General features: G+C 41.3%; 1 protein-coding gene across 5 annotated transcripts in view; it reads left to right on the forward strand.

The window, feature by feature from the left end:
• The window catches only part of MYO1B (myosin IB), a 199,214-nt gene that overhangs the window by 52,614 nt on the left and 133,366 nt on the right, over positions 1-13,234 (forward strand). For all 5 annotated transcript variants that reach the window (XM_027563152.1, XM_027563160.1, XM_027563136.1 and 2 more), the window contains exon 3: positions 1,865-1,980. In XM_027563152.1, coding sequence (XP_027418953.1) covers positions 1,865-1,980 — 116 coding nt within the window. The remainder of the gene's footprint in view (positions 1-1,864; positions 1,981-13,234) is intronic.

Consider the following 13,234-nt stretch of genomic DNA (forward strand, 5'->3'; position numbering starts at 1 on the left):
CCAGTCCATCCTAAAGGAGATTAGTCCTGAATATTCACTGAAAGAGATCTCTATTCTTTCCCATTCTACTGGGAAATAGACACCCTGCACCCTAATTGCGTGGGAGCTGAGAGTCTTTCTTTACAGCAGCAGTCTTGTCTGCTCTTGCTAAGATTGTATTCTTATAGGATGCTGCTGCTACTGCTGCTAAGTCACTTCAGTCATGTCCGACTCTGTGCGACCCCATAGACGGCAGCCCACCAGGCTCCCTGTCCCTGAGATTCTCCAGGCAAGAACACTGGAGTGGGTTGCCATTTCCTTCTCCAATGCATGAAAGTGAAAAGTGAAAGTGAAGTCACTCAGTCGTGTCCAACTCTTAGGGACCCCATGGACTACAGCCTACCAGACTCCTCCATCCATGGGATTTTCCAGGCAAGAGTACTGGAGTGGGGTGCCATTGCCTTCTCCGACCTTATAGGATGAAAATAGATATAAAAGTGACCTGTTCCGTTTTCCAGGTTGGGGGAAAAGGCTTTTATAATTAAAATAATTGTGACCCACGTTTTGAAAAAAAGATCAGAACATTTTTACTGTTCTGTTTTCTATTCTGTTTAATTTTCTAGAAAGATCTAACAGTCTCCTTGAATCCAGTGGTGACAGTACTGGAAAAACTTGTTGGCCTAAAAATGTCACCTTTTGCTGCTTGACCCTAGAAAGGTGGGGAAGTTGGAAGTGAGCTTTTTCTTCTTTCTTTTTTTATCTTTTTCTTTAAAAACCTTTTCATAACTGACATCTTTTTTGTTAGCATCCCCCTTCCTGCCATCTTTATAATGTTAAAACTGAAAGGAAAAAGGAAACTGCTAAGATGAGTTACAGTTAAGTAACTTTTGCTTGCAGCATTGTGGTAGTCTTTGTGCAAAGTGACCTAACCCAACTCTGTTCTTGCTGCTGAGAATTTAAGATAGAAATGGAAAGAAACATAAATAATGTTATGGTTTGCAGTGTGAGAGGCTTACTGTCTGCTAAGATAACAGCATGGATCCTTCTGAAAGTACATTTAAATTCTACATTAAATTTAAATTCAACATGAAATGTACTCTTTCAGCAAGTACTTTTCAATTCTGATATTGAAGTCCATTAGATGTAATATGAAATTATTTTGTTTGAGTGGTGGTGGTGGTGGTTTAGTCACTAAGTTGTGTCTGACTCGTGTGACTCCATGGAATGTAGCCCGCCAGGCTCCTCTGTCAATGGGATTCTCCAAGCAAGATGCCCAAGGGAAAGCTGTAACTCTGATATTGAGTTATATGTGGTCTGAGCCCATTGTAGAGATGGACAGACTATGAAAGGGCAGTGCCAAAGTCAAGGTCCCATTGGATAGGTATGGGTGTAGGCATGGAGGAGGGGAAGCCTGGGTCACTATAGACTGAAATTGGAGGATAAAGATGAGAGAGGGAAGCACCAGTTGTAGCTGGAATCCAGGAAAGCATAGTCTTGCTGACAATTAGCTGTGGTCGGTGACGAAATTTTTGGCAAGTATGACGGTTGTGGAGGACTCTTATTCAGGATCATGAGTTAATCTAGAGATTTATTTTGAAAGCTTTTTTCAATGTATAAATCTGTGCTTTCCTGTATCAGCAAAATAAACATTATCGGCCATCTATCTTCAGAGATGTAAAGTGTTCTTGAAAAGTACAAAATGATCAGGCAGTAGAACTAGTGTTTTTATTTTTTAAATTTTGAAATTATTTTCAGGATGTACCACTGTTAAAACTTTTTATTTTATACTGGAGTATAGTAGAACCAGTGTTTTTAAAAGGATAAAGCCATGCAACACTAAGACTTAAGATGGTAAAATGGTTGTATTTTATTCTTTCTTTTGCAGACATACATTGGAAGTGTGGTTATATCCGTTAACCCATACCGGTCATTGCCCATTTATTCACCAGAGAAAGTGGAAGATTACAGGAACAGAAATTTCTATGAACTGAGCCCTCATATGTAAGTATGGTATTAAAGTATCAAGTTTCTCTTTCACTCCAGGGATGTTGAGTTGACAGATGTGTCCAGCTGTTTCCTTTGAGTCTCAGGAAAATGTTATTAGTCATTTTTAAAAATCAGATGAAGGAACATAGAAGCTAATTGTTACAGCTTATTTTAAATTAAAAAAAAAGAAGACTTCATTTGTCCTCAGGCTCTTTAAGTCCTGAAGTATTTGGTTTCAGTATGTAAAGTATTTTCTGTTAAAAATTCTGTGTAAGTAGCAGCTGCTGCTAATTATTTTTGCAAATAAAACAGGAATGTGTATTGTTTGTTATTATAAACAGCCCAAGCAGTGTTTCCATGCCTTTGTTGGGTCAAGAAAGATTCCAGGTGTTGGATTGTGTAATGGGTTTTGAGAAAAAGAAATACATAATACCTTCAGTTTATAATCTTCATGGACATTGTTCACCAGATGTGTGCATTAGGCCAATGATTTCACCTTCCTTGAAGTTAGTCACTTGTTTGATTTTTCTGAGAAGGTCACTTGTTGTAAATAATTCCCGTAAGTAATAATCTATAATTGGAGAAGGAAATGGCAACCCACTCCAGCATTCTTGCCTGGGCAATCCCACAGACAGGGGAACCTGGTAGGCTGCAGCCCAGGGGGTCGCAAGAGTTGGACATGACCTAGCGACTGAAACCAACCACAAGAGTTGGACATGACTTAGTGACTAAAACCAACCAACCAATAATCTACACTAGTTACCTAGTGAGAAACCCTGAGCTAAAGTCAGAGAATCTGCAGAGTTTTAGTTGTGTCCTAGCAGAAAAGAATTTTTTGTGTATGATTGAAGATGGGCTCTATTATTTTTACTAGAAAATAAATCTGATAATTAAAGAACATGCACACTACTGTCCAGATACTGATTTTAGGTTTTTGGGTTTTTTTTTTTGATAGTGGAGCATACAGTAATATTTTTGAACTGTTTGAAACTAAAGATTTAAATAATTTGTGGGAGTGGTTATTAAAACTAAACACTGTATTTTACCAATCAAGTAGATTTTGATTATTCAGTTTGCTCCTTAGGAGTATATTTTGTAAGTGAATTTGTTTCATTTTGCCTTAGCAAAAATAAAATCTGAAATTTGTTTGATAAAGTTCTCTTTATAAGTCCCTACAAGGAAATACCTTATTTGATGCCTTAAGATTTGTTTTAAGTTCTCAGCCTTCAAGTCATGCCTCTTAAGTGCATAGATCAGCTATATCAATATTGTGCCAGGAGCTTAGGAGAAATTTAGTTTCGTAAGCCTTACTCTAGTAGGCCAGGAATCTACATTTTACACAAGCTTTCCAGGTGATTCAGAGGTATTTGCAAGTTTGAGGACCTGTTGTGTTGTGCGTGCGTGCGCGTGTGTGTGTGTGTGCACGCGCATGCGTTCAGTCACTCAGTTGTGGCTGACTCTTTATGACCTTATGGACTATTACCTGCCTCTGTCCATGGGATTCTCCAGACAAGAATACTGGAGTGGGTTGCCGTTTCCTCCTCCAGGGGATGTTCCCAACATCTCCTTCATTGGCAGGTGGAGTCTTTTACCATTGAGCCACCTAGGAAGCCATTGTCTTAGATATATATTTGCAGGTGTTTTCCTTTCCTTAACTGCTTACTGCCTTTTACAGTAATAGCATTAATAATACTAGTAGTAATAGCTTGTATTTATTGAATACTTACTGTGTGCAAGTACTTCTCTAAATACTTGAAGTGTATTGTAACTCATGTCATTCTCAAAATAATTCTGTGAGGTAGGTACTATAGTGTGTGCATATGTGTGTGCTAAGTTGCTTCAGTCGTGTCCAATTCTTTGTGATCCTGTGGGCTGTAGCTCACCTGGCTTCTCTCTTCATGGGATTTTCCAGGCAAGAATACTGGAGTGGGTTTCCATTTCCTTCTCCAGGGGATCTTCCTAACTCAAGGATTGAACCTGTGTATCTTATATCTCCCGCATTGGCAGATGGGGTCTTTACCTCTGGCGCCATCTGAGAGGGGAAATTGTCTCAGAATAATCAGCCATTTATCAAAGCCACCCAGCTCTGGGTTGGGGAGCAGGGATGTGAGAATAGTTACCTGCCGTGCCTCTCAGCTGGAAATACATTCTGTCATTTTCACATTAGGCCTGTTATTCTGCAGTTTTATTCTGCCATCCTTGGGTTGCCTATGTTCCTGCATTCTGAGCTCTCCAGGATAACTTCGCTGTGCCTCGGTTTGCCTCCAGAGACTGCATGCCATTTCTTCCATTTGCAGCTGAAATCTCCACTTTGGGGTTGTTTAGTTGTATGCTAGATGTATATTCTAGAACACAGAAATTCATGCCCTGGAATATCCATTTTTTATACCTGCTCCTAAAGATTCTTATAAGAGGCTACATAGCACTGCTTACCTGAATTCACCTTTTATCCCCAAGGGAAAAATACCACACTGGCAATAAATTCCCAGAGTGCCTGTGATAAAGATAAGATATTTTTGCCATGCTCTGTAAATTAGTGGCTCAGTGGTAAAGAATCTGCCTGCAGTGCAGGAGATGCAGGTTTGTTCCCTGGGTCGAGAAAATTCCTTGGGGAAGGAAATGGCAATCCGCTGTAGTATCCTTGTCTGGGAAATTCCATGGACAGAAGAGCCTGGCGGGCTACAGTCCATGGGGTCACAAAAGAGCTGGACGCAGCTTAACAACTAAACAGAAACATAAAACATTGTATGTGGGGTGAAAGGTACAATCTCACCTATTAAATCTGAAATCGCTAGATTCATATCACAGCTCCCTCCCCACCTCACTTTTCAGTCCTCAGCACATTCCTTCCCACCATCAGGTCATCTTTGCACATTCTGTGCCTTCTGCCTGGAATGCTTTTCCTCTCCCTTTCCCCCAAGGCAACTCCTGTTCTTTAGATCTTAGATTGCATTAGACCCTATCCTTGCCAAAGTCAGATCTATTGCTCTTGTCACAGTTACAGTTAAACATTTCTTTCGGACGTTATTTGATTCCTGTCAGCTTTACCTGCCTTACCAGCTTTTGCTCACCGTAATTTGCTTAGCACCTGAAAGTAAGTGTTCAAAATACATTGATCAAGATTTGGTTTGAGTCCCAGTTTTCCCATTATAAACTCTGTAACCTTGAGCAAGTTACTTGAAAAAAAAACATCAACTCAGAAATTAATTGGCTGCATACAATGGGAAAATAACTCATAGGATTTTTGTGAGGGATAACTATCTAGAAGATATTTAGAAAATACAATTATCTGATATAAATACAGTGCTTATCAGGGAATCCGTTGTAATGGACAGCTGCTGCTATTAACAGTGATAAGTATAATAATTATTATAATACGTGGGACACATTTCCAACATTCTGACAAGCTCTTCCTTACCGTTTTCTCCTCCATGGTGGGACATTTCCACTTACTTTAATGCATTTTCCTTCATTATTCTTTGTGAATGTCCATCTTTGACAGCATTTGAAACAGAGTTAGTGCTTTCTAGTTTCCCTGCTAAAACCCAACCTGACCTTTTCAGAGATAGGATCCACAAAGAGAGGATCTTTGTGGTATAAGAAGATAAGATGACTTTAAGCTTTTGATGCATTCTAATGATAACTACTTCAGGAACTTGGTTCCAGTTTGAATAAAAAATAACTTAAGCAGCTGCTCAAACCATGTCCCTTGAAAATTGCTGATTAATTTGCCTCATATTTTATTTGAAGTTTCTCTTGATCTGTTGTTCACTGTTAGTCTGCAAAACTGTCCAGATATTTCCCTCATAACTCAATGTGTTTTTGAAGGTGTCCAGAAATGGTCTTTCTTAAGTGTCAGACAACTGAAAAATATTTACATTCTACATAAGTATGTGACTTTCAGAGAGCGGAAATGTATAAATGAATAAAATGAAGATAAACAGTGGCTTCTTATCTATATTCCTTTTAAAAAATGTTTTCTTAACTCATGAATAAGGGGTTGCTGCCAAGTCACTTCAGTCGTGTCCGACTCTGTGCGACCCCATAGACAGCAGCCCACCAGGCTCCCCCATCCCTGGGATTCTCCAGGCAAGAACACTGGAGTGGGTTGCCATTTTCTTCTCCAGTGCATGAAAGTGAAAAGTGAAAGTGAAGTCGCTCAGTCGTATCCGACTCTTAGCATTCCCATGGACTGCAGCCCACCAGGCTCCTCCATCCATGGGATTTTCCAGGCAAGAGTACTGGAGTGAGGTGCCATTGAATAAGGGGTTAAATGAAGTAAATTAATTGCTAGTTATAAATGACCATCAATCACTTTTATAAATTATAGTTAGCTACAGACAAATCATTGGAAAAGACCTTGATGCTGGGAAAGATTGAAGGCGGGAGGAGAAAGGGGTGACAGAGGATGAGATGGTTGGATGACATCACTGACTCAGTGGACATGAGTTTGAGCAAACTCTGGGAGATAGTGAAGGACAGGGAAGCCTGGCGTGCTGTAGTCCACGGAGTCGTAAAGAGTCGGACACGACTTAGTGACTGAACAACAACACAGACAAATTACAAGCACTGTTACCTAATTTATGGAAGCATATGTACATATATAGCACTTTCCTGGTGGTTCACACAGTGAAGAATTTGCCTGAAATGCGGGTGACCCGGATTTGATCCCTGGATCGGAAAATCTCCTGGAGAAGGAAATGGCAACCCATTCCATTATTCTTGCCTGGAAATTCCCATGGACAGAGGAGCCTGGAGGTCTGTAGTCCATGGGATTGCAGAGTCAAACACAACTGAACGATAAGACTAACACACCACATGTACATATATACAATAAATATACGTAAGACAGGATTTTGAAGAATTTGTATGAAAAGGCTAATTGTTTCTATTGAGTGGTATTATGGATATTTTTTAATGTTCTTCTCGTTTGGTGTTCTTTTATGTAAGAGCCATGCATTGCTTTTCTAATAAGAAAAAATAAATAATAGAAGTAATGGGGGGGGGGGAAGGAAAAAAAAGCCAAAAATGGTTTTCTGGTGTCATAATCTCTTCTTTCCCCTCCTTCTTTGAATTCCTGTCCCCTTTATGTTTGAAGCTATACCTCAAGCCTGATAACATTGGGTGGCTGGCTCTGCATAGATGATACTGTTTACCTTTCTAATTGTGTAAGCCATGTCTTTCCAGTGTGGTTTTTACAGTTTTTGTGTATAAGGAATTTTCCTTAAATATCCCAGGGAGGACTTGCTACATTTTAGACCACTTAGTAACTCTGTTCATGGAGAACTGCCTCAAAGGCCAAACCTGAGAGATGGGGAAGAATGATAGGGGAGAGATAAGGGGGATGACTGAACTGGTCACTCCCTCCACTCAGACTACCGTGGCGACATACGCTTTCTGGTATGTTAATTACCAAATCAGCTGGCCTGTTCTTGGGTTATTGCTTTTTTTTTTTTTTTTTAACCTTGCAGCACTAGATAGGGTTTATCACCCTCAGATGGATCTTTGTAAAATCAGAAAACCCCCTGGGGTCCCTGTTACTATCTGTGTGAACTTCAAGTTCCTTGGCTTATTGTTCAGGCTCCTGCCAGTCCAGCCTCAGTCCTCCTCTCCAGTCTAAACACCACTACATGCCTTCTGGAGTCACAGGTTTCCATGTCTTCTCCTTTCTACGTCTCCCACCTCATATCCCAACTCTACTGTTAACATCCTGCCTGTCTCCTAGGTTCTGTCTTAAAGGCTTGATCAGCCCTAGACTGATCCACTGGTGACTTTCCCTGCCTCTGAATTCTTGGAACCACTCATATGATCTTACACACCACCTTTCTTACTGTGGCTAATTGTGTTGCAGCATCATCCTCCTTAATGAGACCGAAGCTTCTATAGATCAGGAATTTTATTCTGTCCATCTCCATGGCTTTCACAATGCTTTTCTCTTAAGAGCTCCATTACTTGAGTACAAAAGAGGTTTTAAATAATGTTTCATTACATTTTGCCTGTATTATCTCTGACAATTCAAGGAAATCAAACTATTCTTGGAAGGCTATTTGCAGAGTTTATTCAAAACTTCATGTGGTATAATGAGAAGTTTTTTTCATTTTTACAATAAAGTAGACTAAAGTATTTTTATAGTGCTCTTCAACACTGAGTGTTCAATTTATTCCTGATGTAGAGCACTTACTATCTAATTTTATGCAGTGTCTAGGGAAGGGAACATGCCTCTAGAAGGAAAAGTACCCCACCACCTACCCCTCTCAGTGGTTGCAACCCCGGAGCAAGCTGAAATGTGTCCTTCTCAGACTGAGGTATAATACGGTGGTCATATTACATAGGCATTTCAAGCACTATTTGAAGGAAGCAGTCTTTGCATTCTGGTAAATGGAAAAGCTTGCAACACATTTTAAAAACTGAGAAAAATATCTTAAGGCCTTGAAAAATTTCTGGCTACTGTCACCTAAAAAGGGACAAGTGATTAATGGGAGGATGTAGACGTGTTCCTGTCAGTTTTCCAGACGTCTCTAGGGAACCTGTGATCCCTAATTTTATGATGATTGAATTTGTAGGGCTAGATATTAGTGCTTAGAGAATGGTGTTGCTAGAAAGATGTTGTGGATTTTGAGTCCTTGTTAATCCTGTACTCCTTTCAGGGTGAACCAGATTCATATTAGAAAGAACATTTCTGACCGTGTCTCACAATGTGCTGGTGCTGTGGTTGCATGTCCAGGACTTAGGATAGAGTTTAGGGCAGAAGCCCCAGGCATTGTCCCTGTTCTGTGACCAGTATTTTCCTTAGCAGAGTTAAAATATTGTGAGTAAAAATTTATTTGTTTGGAGAAGTCTTATGGTAACTAGAGCCTGATTCTAATAGAGGTTGCTTTTACAACTGGGTTTAAGGTACTTTATCAAGGCGAGAGATGGAGAGAAGGAGAAGGGAAGGAGAGGAAGAGGGAGAAAGATAGAGAACAAGAGAAAATGTTGATGTGATGTCCTGTCATGAGGCTTTTGTATTATTTCCCTAATTTTCCTTTTGAAATAGGTGAGCCTCTCATTGATTCAGTCCCTTCTGGAAAACCACTTTCAGAAAAGGGTTTTGTGCTTTCCCATCTAGCATTCTTTCTGGTTATTGCTTTAGGAAAGTTACTCATTTACTGAGCAAATGTTTATTGAGAGCTTACCATATACCAGGCTCTCTTTTAGGCACTGGGATATAGCTGTGAACAAAGCCAATAAAATTTCTGTCATCATGAAGGAGACAATCCTCAAACTTAAGTGTACAGAAACCGATGTTGTTCAAACCATCCGTTCAAGGGGAAAAGGGAAGAGGAAGGGAAGGGAAACTCTTATGAAAAACAAAATGAATTTAAATACTATTCTTGTAAAGCACCTCTAAGCCATGTTCTCTCAGGTAGTTTAAGTCAGTAGGCCATTGGTTGTGATCTGGTAGGGTTTGTATCTGCTTAGGTCTCTAATACACATGAGTAACTTGTGCTCAGGAGCACCTGAGCTCCATCTTACTCTCTAGTTTGAATACCTTAACAACTCATATGGAATGTCATATCTTAAAAATCATTAAAATTGCCCTTTTCCCTTGCTGTGTGACTGTCTTGGGTCAAAATAAGCAGAAGGCAGTCACCACGTTTGCTTTGTCTTGGCATATACTTGTTGGATTCTGGACAACGGTGGATGAAAAACTTTCTTGATGTAGAAAGACTGGTTTATTTAAGCAGTGTGATACCCTGTGGTGGTGAAGGACAGATGTTAAATGGAAGCTTCCTGGGCCTCTCACTAAATCAGCTTTTACGAAGCTCCATGATCTGAACTTCCTGCCTTTAACTCAAACTTTTATTCTCTATCGCTTTATGGGAATTATTTTCAAAATAGTGTCTTTTAGAACATATATTATTAGCAGAAATTGACCTAAGCTAATTTCTCTTATAGTTTATGAACCTTTTAAAATTAAAGTCAGAAAGCTTAGGTTCTATATAACTGTGATGTTTTTACCATGAGAATTGTGATAGAAGGATACATTTATTAATGAAAAGTGTTTCTGTATGTCTGCAAAGTCTCTGAATTCTAATTTCTAGATCCCTAATTAAAATTTTTATCACTCTTTAGAAAATGCATATCTCAGACATGAAAGAAAGTTTATGTTGAAAAGGTGATTCTTTGAGCCAGCTAAGCACATATTCATACCAACAAACATGATTATTTCAATGGTATGTAATATTAAAGGGAAAAATTTAATTCCTAGCAAAATAGGCTGCTTCCCGCCAGAATGTTACAGGACTTTGACAGGCCCTGAGAAATCCTACAACATTCTGGAAGAGATCCATTTCACCTTAGGCCTCAGCCCTGATAGGAGTTAATAATATAACACTTCATCTACTGTTAGAACACACTCGAGGAGTGCTGTCTGGAGAGGTTGTGTTCAGAGGGTGGGGAGGGGTCCCCCCTTTGTTGTTGAAATAATACTCACTGCTGTGGCCTGTTGTTGGGACTTGTGTGACCATTGGACCGGATGGGTGGGGCAAAGGGAACTGTGTGGGAGTTTGTCTAAACAGGGGTCAGCAAATACTGGTCTGTTCTGGGGGAGGTCAACAAAATCAATGGTAATAGAAACAGAGTTCAGTAAGGCACTTAGGAGAACCACTCTTAGGAGACAGGGCCCCAGGGCTGTCATGGGACAGAAATACTTGCAAGGGGAGTGGGTCCTGGAGGACCATCCCCTCCCCACCCCAGGGTGGGGGCGGTGCTTGCTGCTGTGCCCACTGTCTAGGTGTGCTGTCTTCCCTGCTCCAGCCTGTCTCAGGGTTCCAAATCCCCAAGCAGAAGCGATGGTTCATTCATTCACTCAGCATTATTAAGCATCCATAGTATGTGTGAGGTGTTGGGGATACAGAGATGATTTGTCCCTGAAGGATTTATAGCCAAGTGGGGGAGACATACCAGGAAGTAAATGAATACGCAAGAGATAGAACCGCCATGCAAAAGGTGGGAGATCAGAGTGACCATGTGTTCTGGCCTGCCCTTGACAGCCTGTCATTCCAGCATAGTTATCAATAGTGCCCCCTGTCTGCAGGTGTCTTGAGTGTGGTCCCCCATGGATAAAGTTCTGTGGGCATGCCAGGGAGAAGGTGTTAAGCCCTGCCTGAGGGCGGGGGGATGGGACAATAGGATTTTTGAAGAATGAGTTAGCTGCATAGATAAGGAATAGCATTTAGGGCCAGGATATAATTTTCCCAGCAGAGGGAACAGTGTTGATCCAGTGATTCAGCAGATGTTATTGAGTGCCTGTCATGTGCCAGGCATGAGTGCAGGTACCAGGCAAAAATCTCAGCCTTTTTGAGCTTATATCCTAGCAGGGGGAGAGACAATAAACCAGAGAAGAAAATAAATGGTGTTGGAGATGGTGACAAGAACACAGGAGGCCTGTGTGGGGGTGGGAGTACCATGGTGTACCATTTTAAATAAGGCAGCCAGGGATGCCTTACTTCTGAGACTGTGATACTCCAGTGGGTCCTGGAGATAAGGGGATGAGCCATTTGGAGGGAAGAGTGTTCTGGCAGAGGGAACAGCAGGTGCCAAGGACTGAAGGAGAGAGACAAAGGTACAAAGACATGGCACATCCTTGATCTCAATTCCTTTGGTCTGCAGAGGCTGGAATGTAGGATGCATGCTGGGAAGGGGGATATATGTGGAAGAGGAAGAGCTGATCTGGGTCACAAAGGGCTTGTGTGCTAAGGATTTGCAATTTTAAGCAGGCAGGAGAGATAAGGGCAGCCTTGAGATTTGAAACTCTAATACTTTGGCCATCTGATGCGAAGAGCTGACTCATTTGAAAAGACCCTGATGCTGGGAAAGATTGAGGGCAGGAGGAGAAGGGGACGACAGAGGATGAGATGGTTGGATGGCATCACCGACTCAGTGTACATGGGTTTGGGTGGACTCCGGGAGTTGGTGATGGACAGGGAGGCCTGGCGTGCTGCGGTTCATGGGGTCGCAAAGACTTGGACATGACTGGATGACCGAACTGAACTGAGATTTGAACTGTCCTGGTGCCCCAGGGGGAAGGGAACTCAAGGACAGTGAAGTTTAGGGATCTGGTCGGCTTTGGCAGTAATCCAGGCTGGAAGGAACGAGGGCAGAGTCTCATCTGGAAATGGAACATTTCAGAGGCAAACCCATAGAATCCAGTGGGAGTGACTCAGAGGGATGGGAGGAAGCTCAGAGGCCAGTCTTGACCCCTGGCTGAGCTGGGGGTGTGAATGCCAAGCAGTTCCCCCAAAGCTAAGCTAGTCTGGAGACAGCCTTGTAAAGTAGCTGTGGGTACTGGGAGTTGGCATGGACATGAAATGGGGCACTTCTTCCCTGGCATCTTCATATTCCCTGATCCAAGCATGTGAACAGAGTGGCTTGTCTGAACTTCTGGAAGAGAATATGTGTGTAGAACTGCATTTCCAATATTGAATATCCACTGATGCCATAATGCAATATTGCCACTCATACTCAATCACTCAGCCTTACTTGTTTATAAATGTGCTTCTGAAAGGTTTTATGTAAAATTTGAATCCCTCATTAGTGTATGAAATTACCGTGTAGCTGTTTTATTTTTAAGGTAATTATTTGTTCCAAGTCCAGTTGTTTATATCTCTTAACTCCTTGGCTCTGTGGTGCTTTGGTCTGACCTTTCTCCTCAGGTGATTAAGGTTTGGAAAGCAAATAGACCAGCCTTTGCTGTGTGTGAACTCGCCACCCTCATGTTTTCTACATTTAAGATCCAGAGTTACCTGTGTATATTTTTAAGAGAGTGTGGTACTGTAGTCTTGTTTTCTTATTCCTTACACCTGGTAGCTTTGAAATTTCAGCATGGAGACATTCACTGCTGTCATCAGTTCTCATGGTCCCTTATCACTTGTTTGCTTTATTCCCTCGTGGCCTAAGAGCAGATGTTGTGTGTTTTCTGATACCAAAGGTATGGTTATTTCCAACACCAGCCAGTTCTCTGACACCAGCTGGCAATTCACTTCTGGCACTAACTACCAGAGTTATTGCAGATCCCATAGGTCAGAGGCTCTGCCCTACAAGTCGGCCCCCGCTTCTGATGCCAGCAGAAAATGAAGTGCCCAGGCCCCCCAACACTTCTAGAGTTGACTGCAAATTTGGGGGCTTCTACATCCCCCTTCAAGTTCAATACTTCACTAGAATGACTCATAGAACTCAGGAAAACACTTATATTTATTGATTTATTATAAAGGATGGGCTTCCCAGG

This window comes from Bos indicus x Bos taurus, chromosome 2 (genome assembly GCF_003369695.1).
Source record: "Bos indicus x Bos taurus breed Angus x Brahman F1 hybrid chromosome 2, Bos_hybrid_MaternalHap_v2.0, whole genome shotgun sequence".
Classification (NCBI taxonomy): Eukaryota; Metazoa; Chordata; class Mammalia; order Artiodactyla; family Bovidae; genus Bos; species Bos indicus x Bos taurus.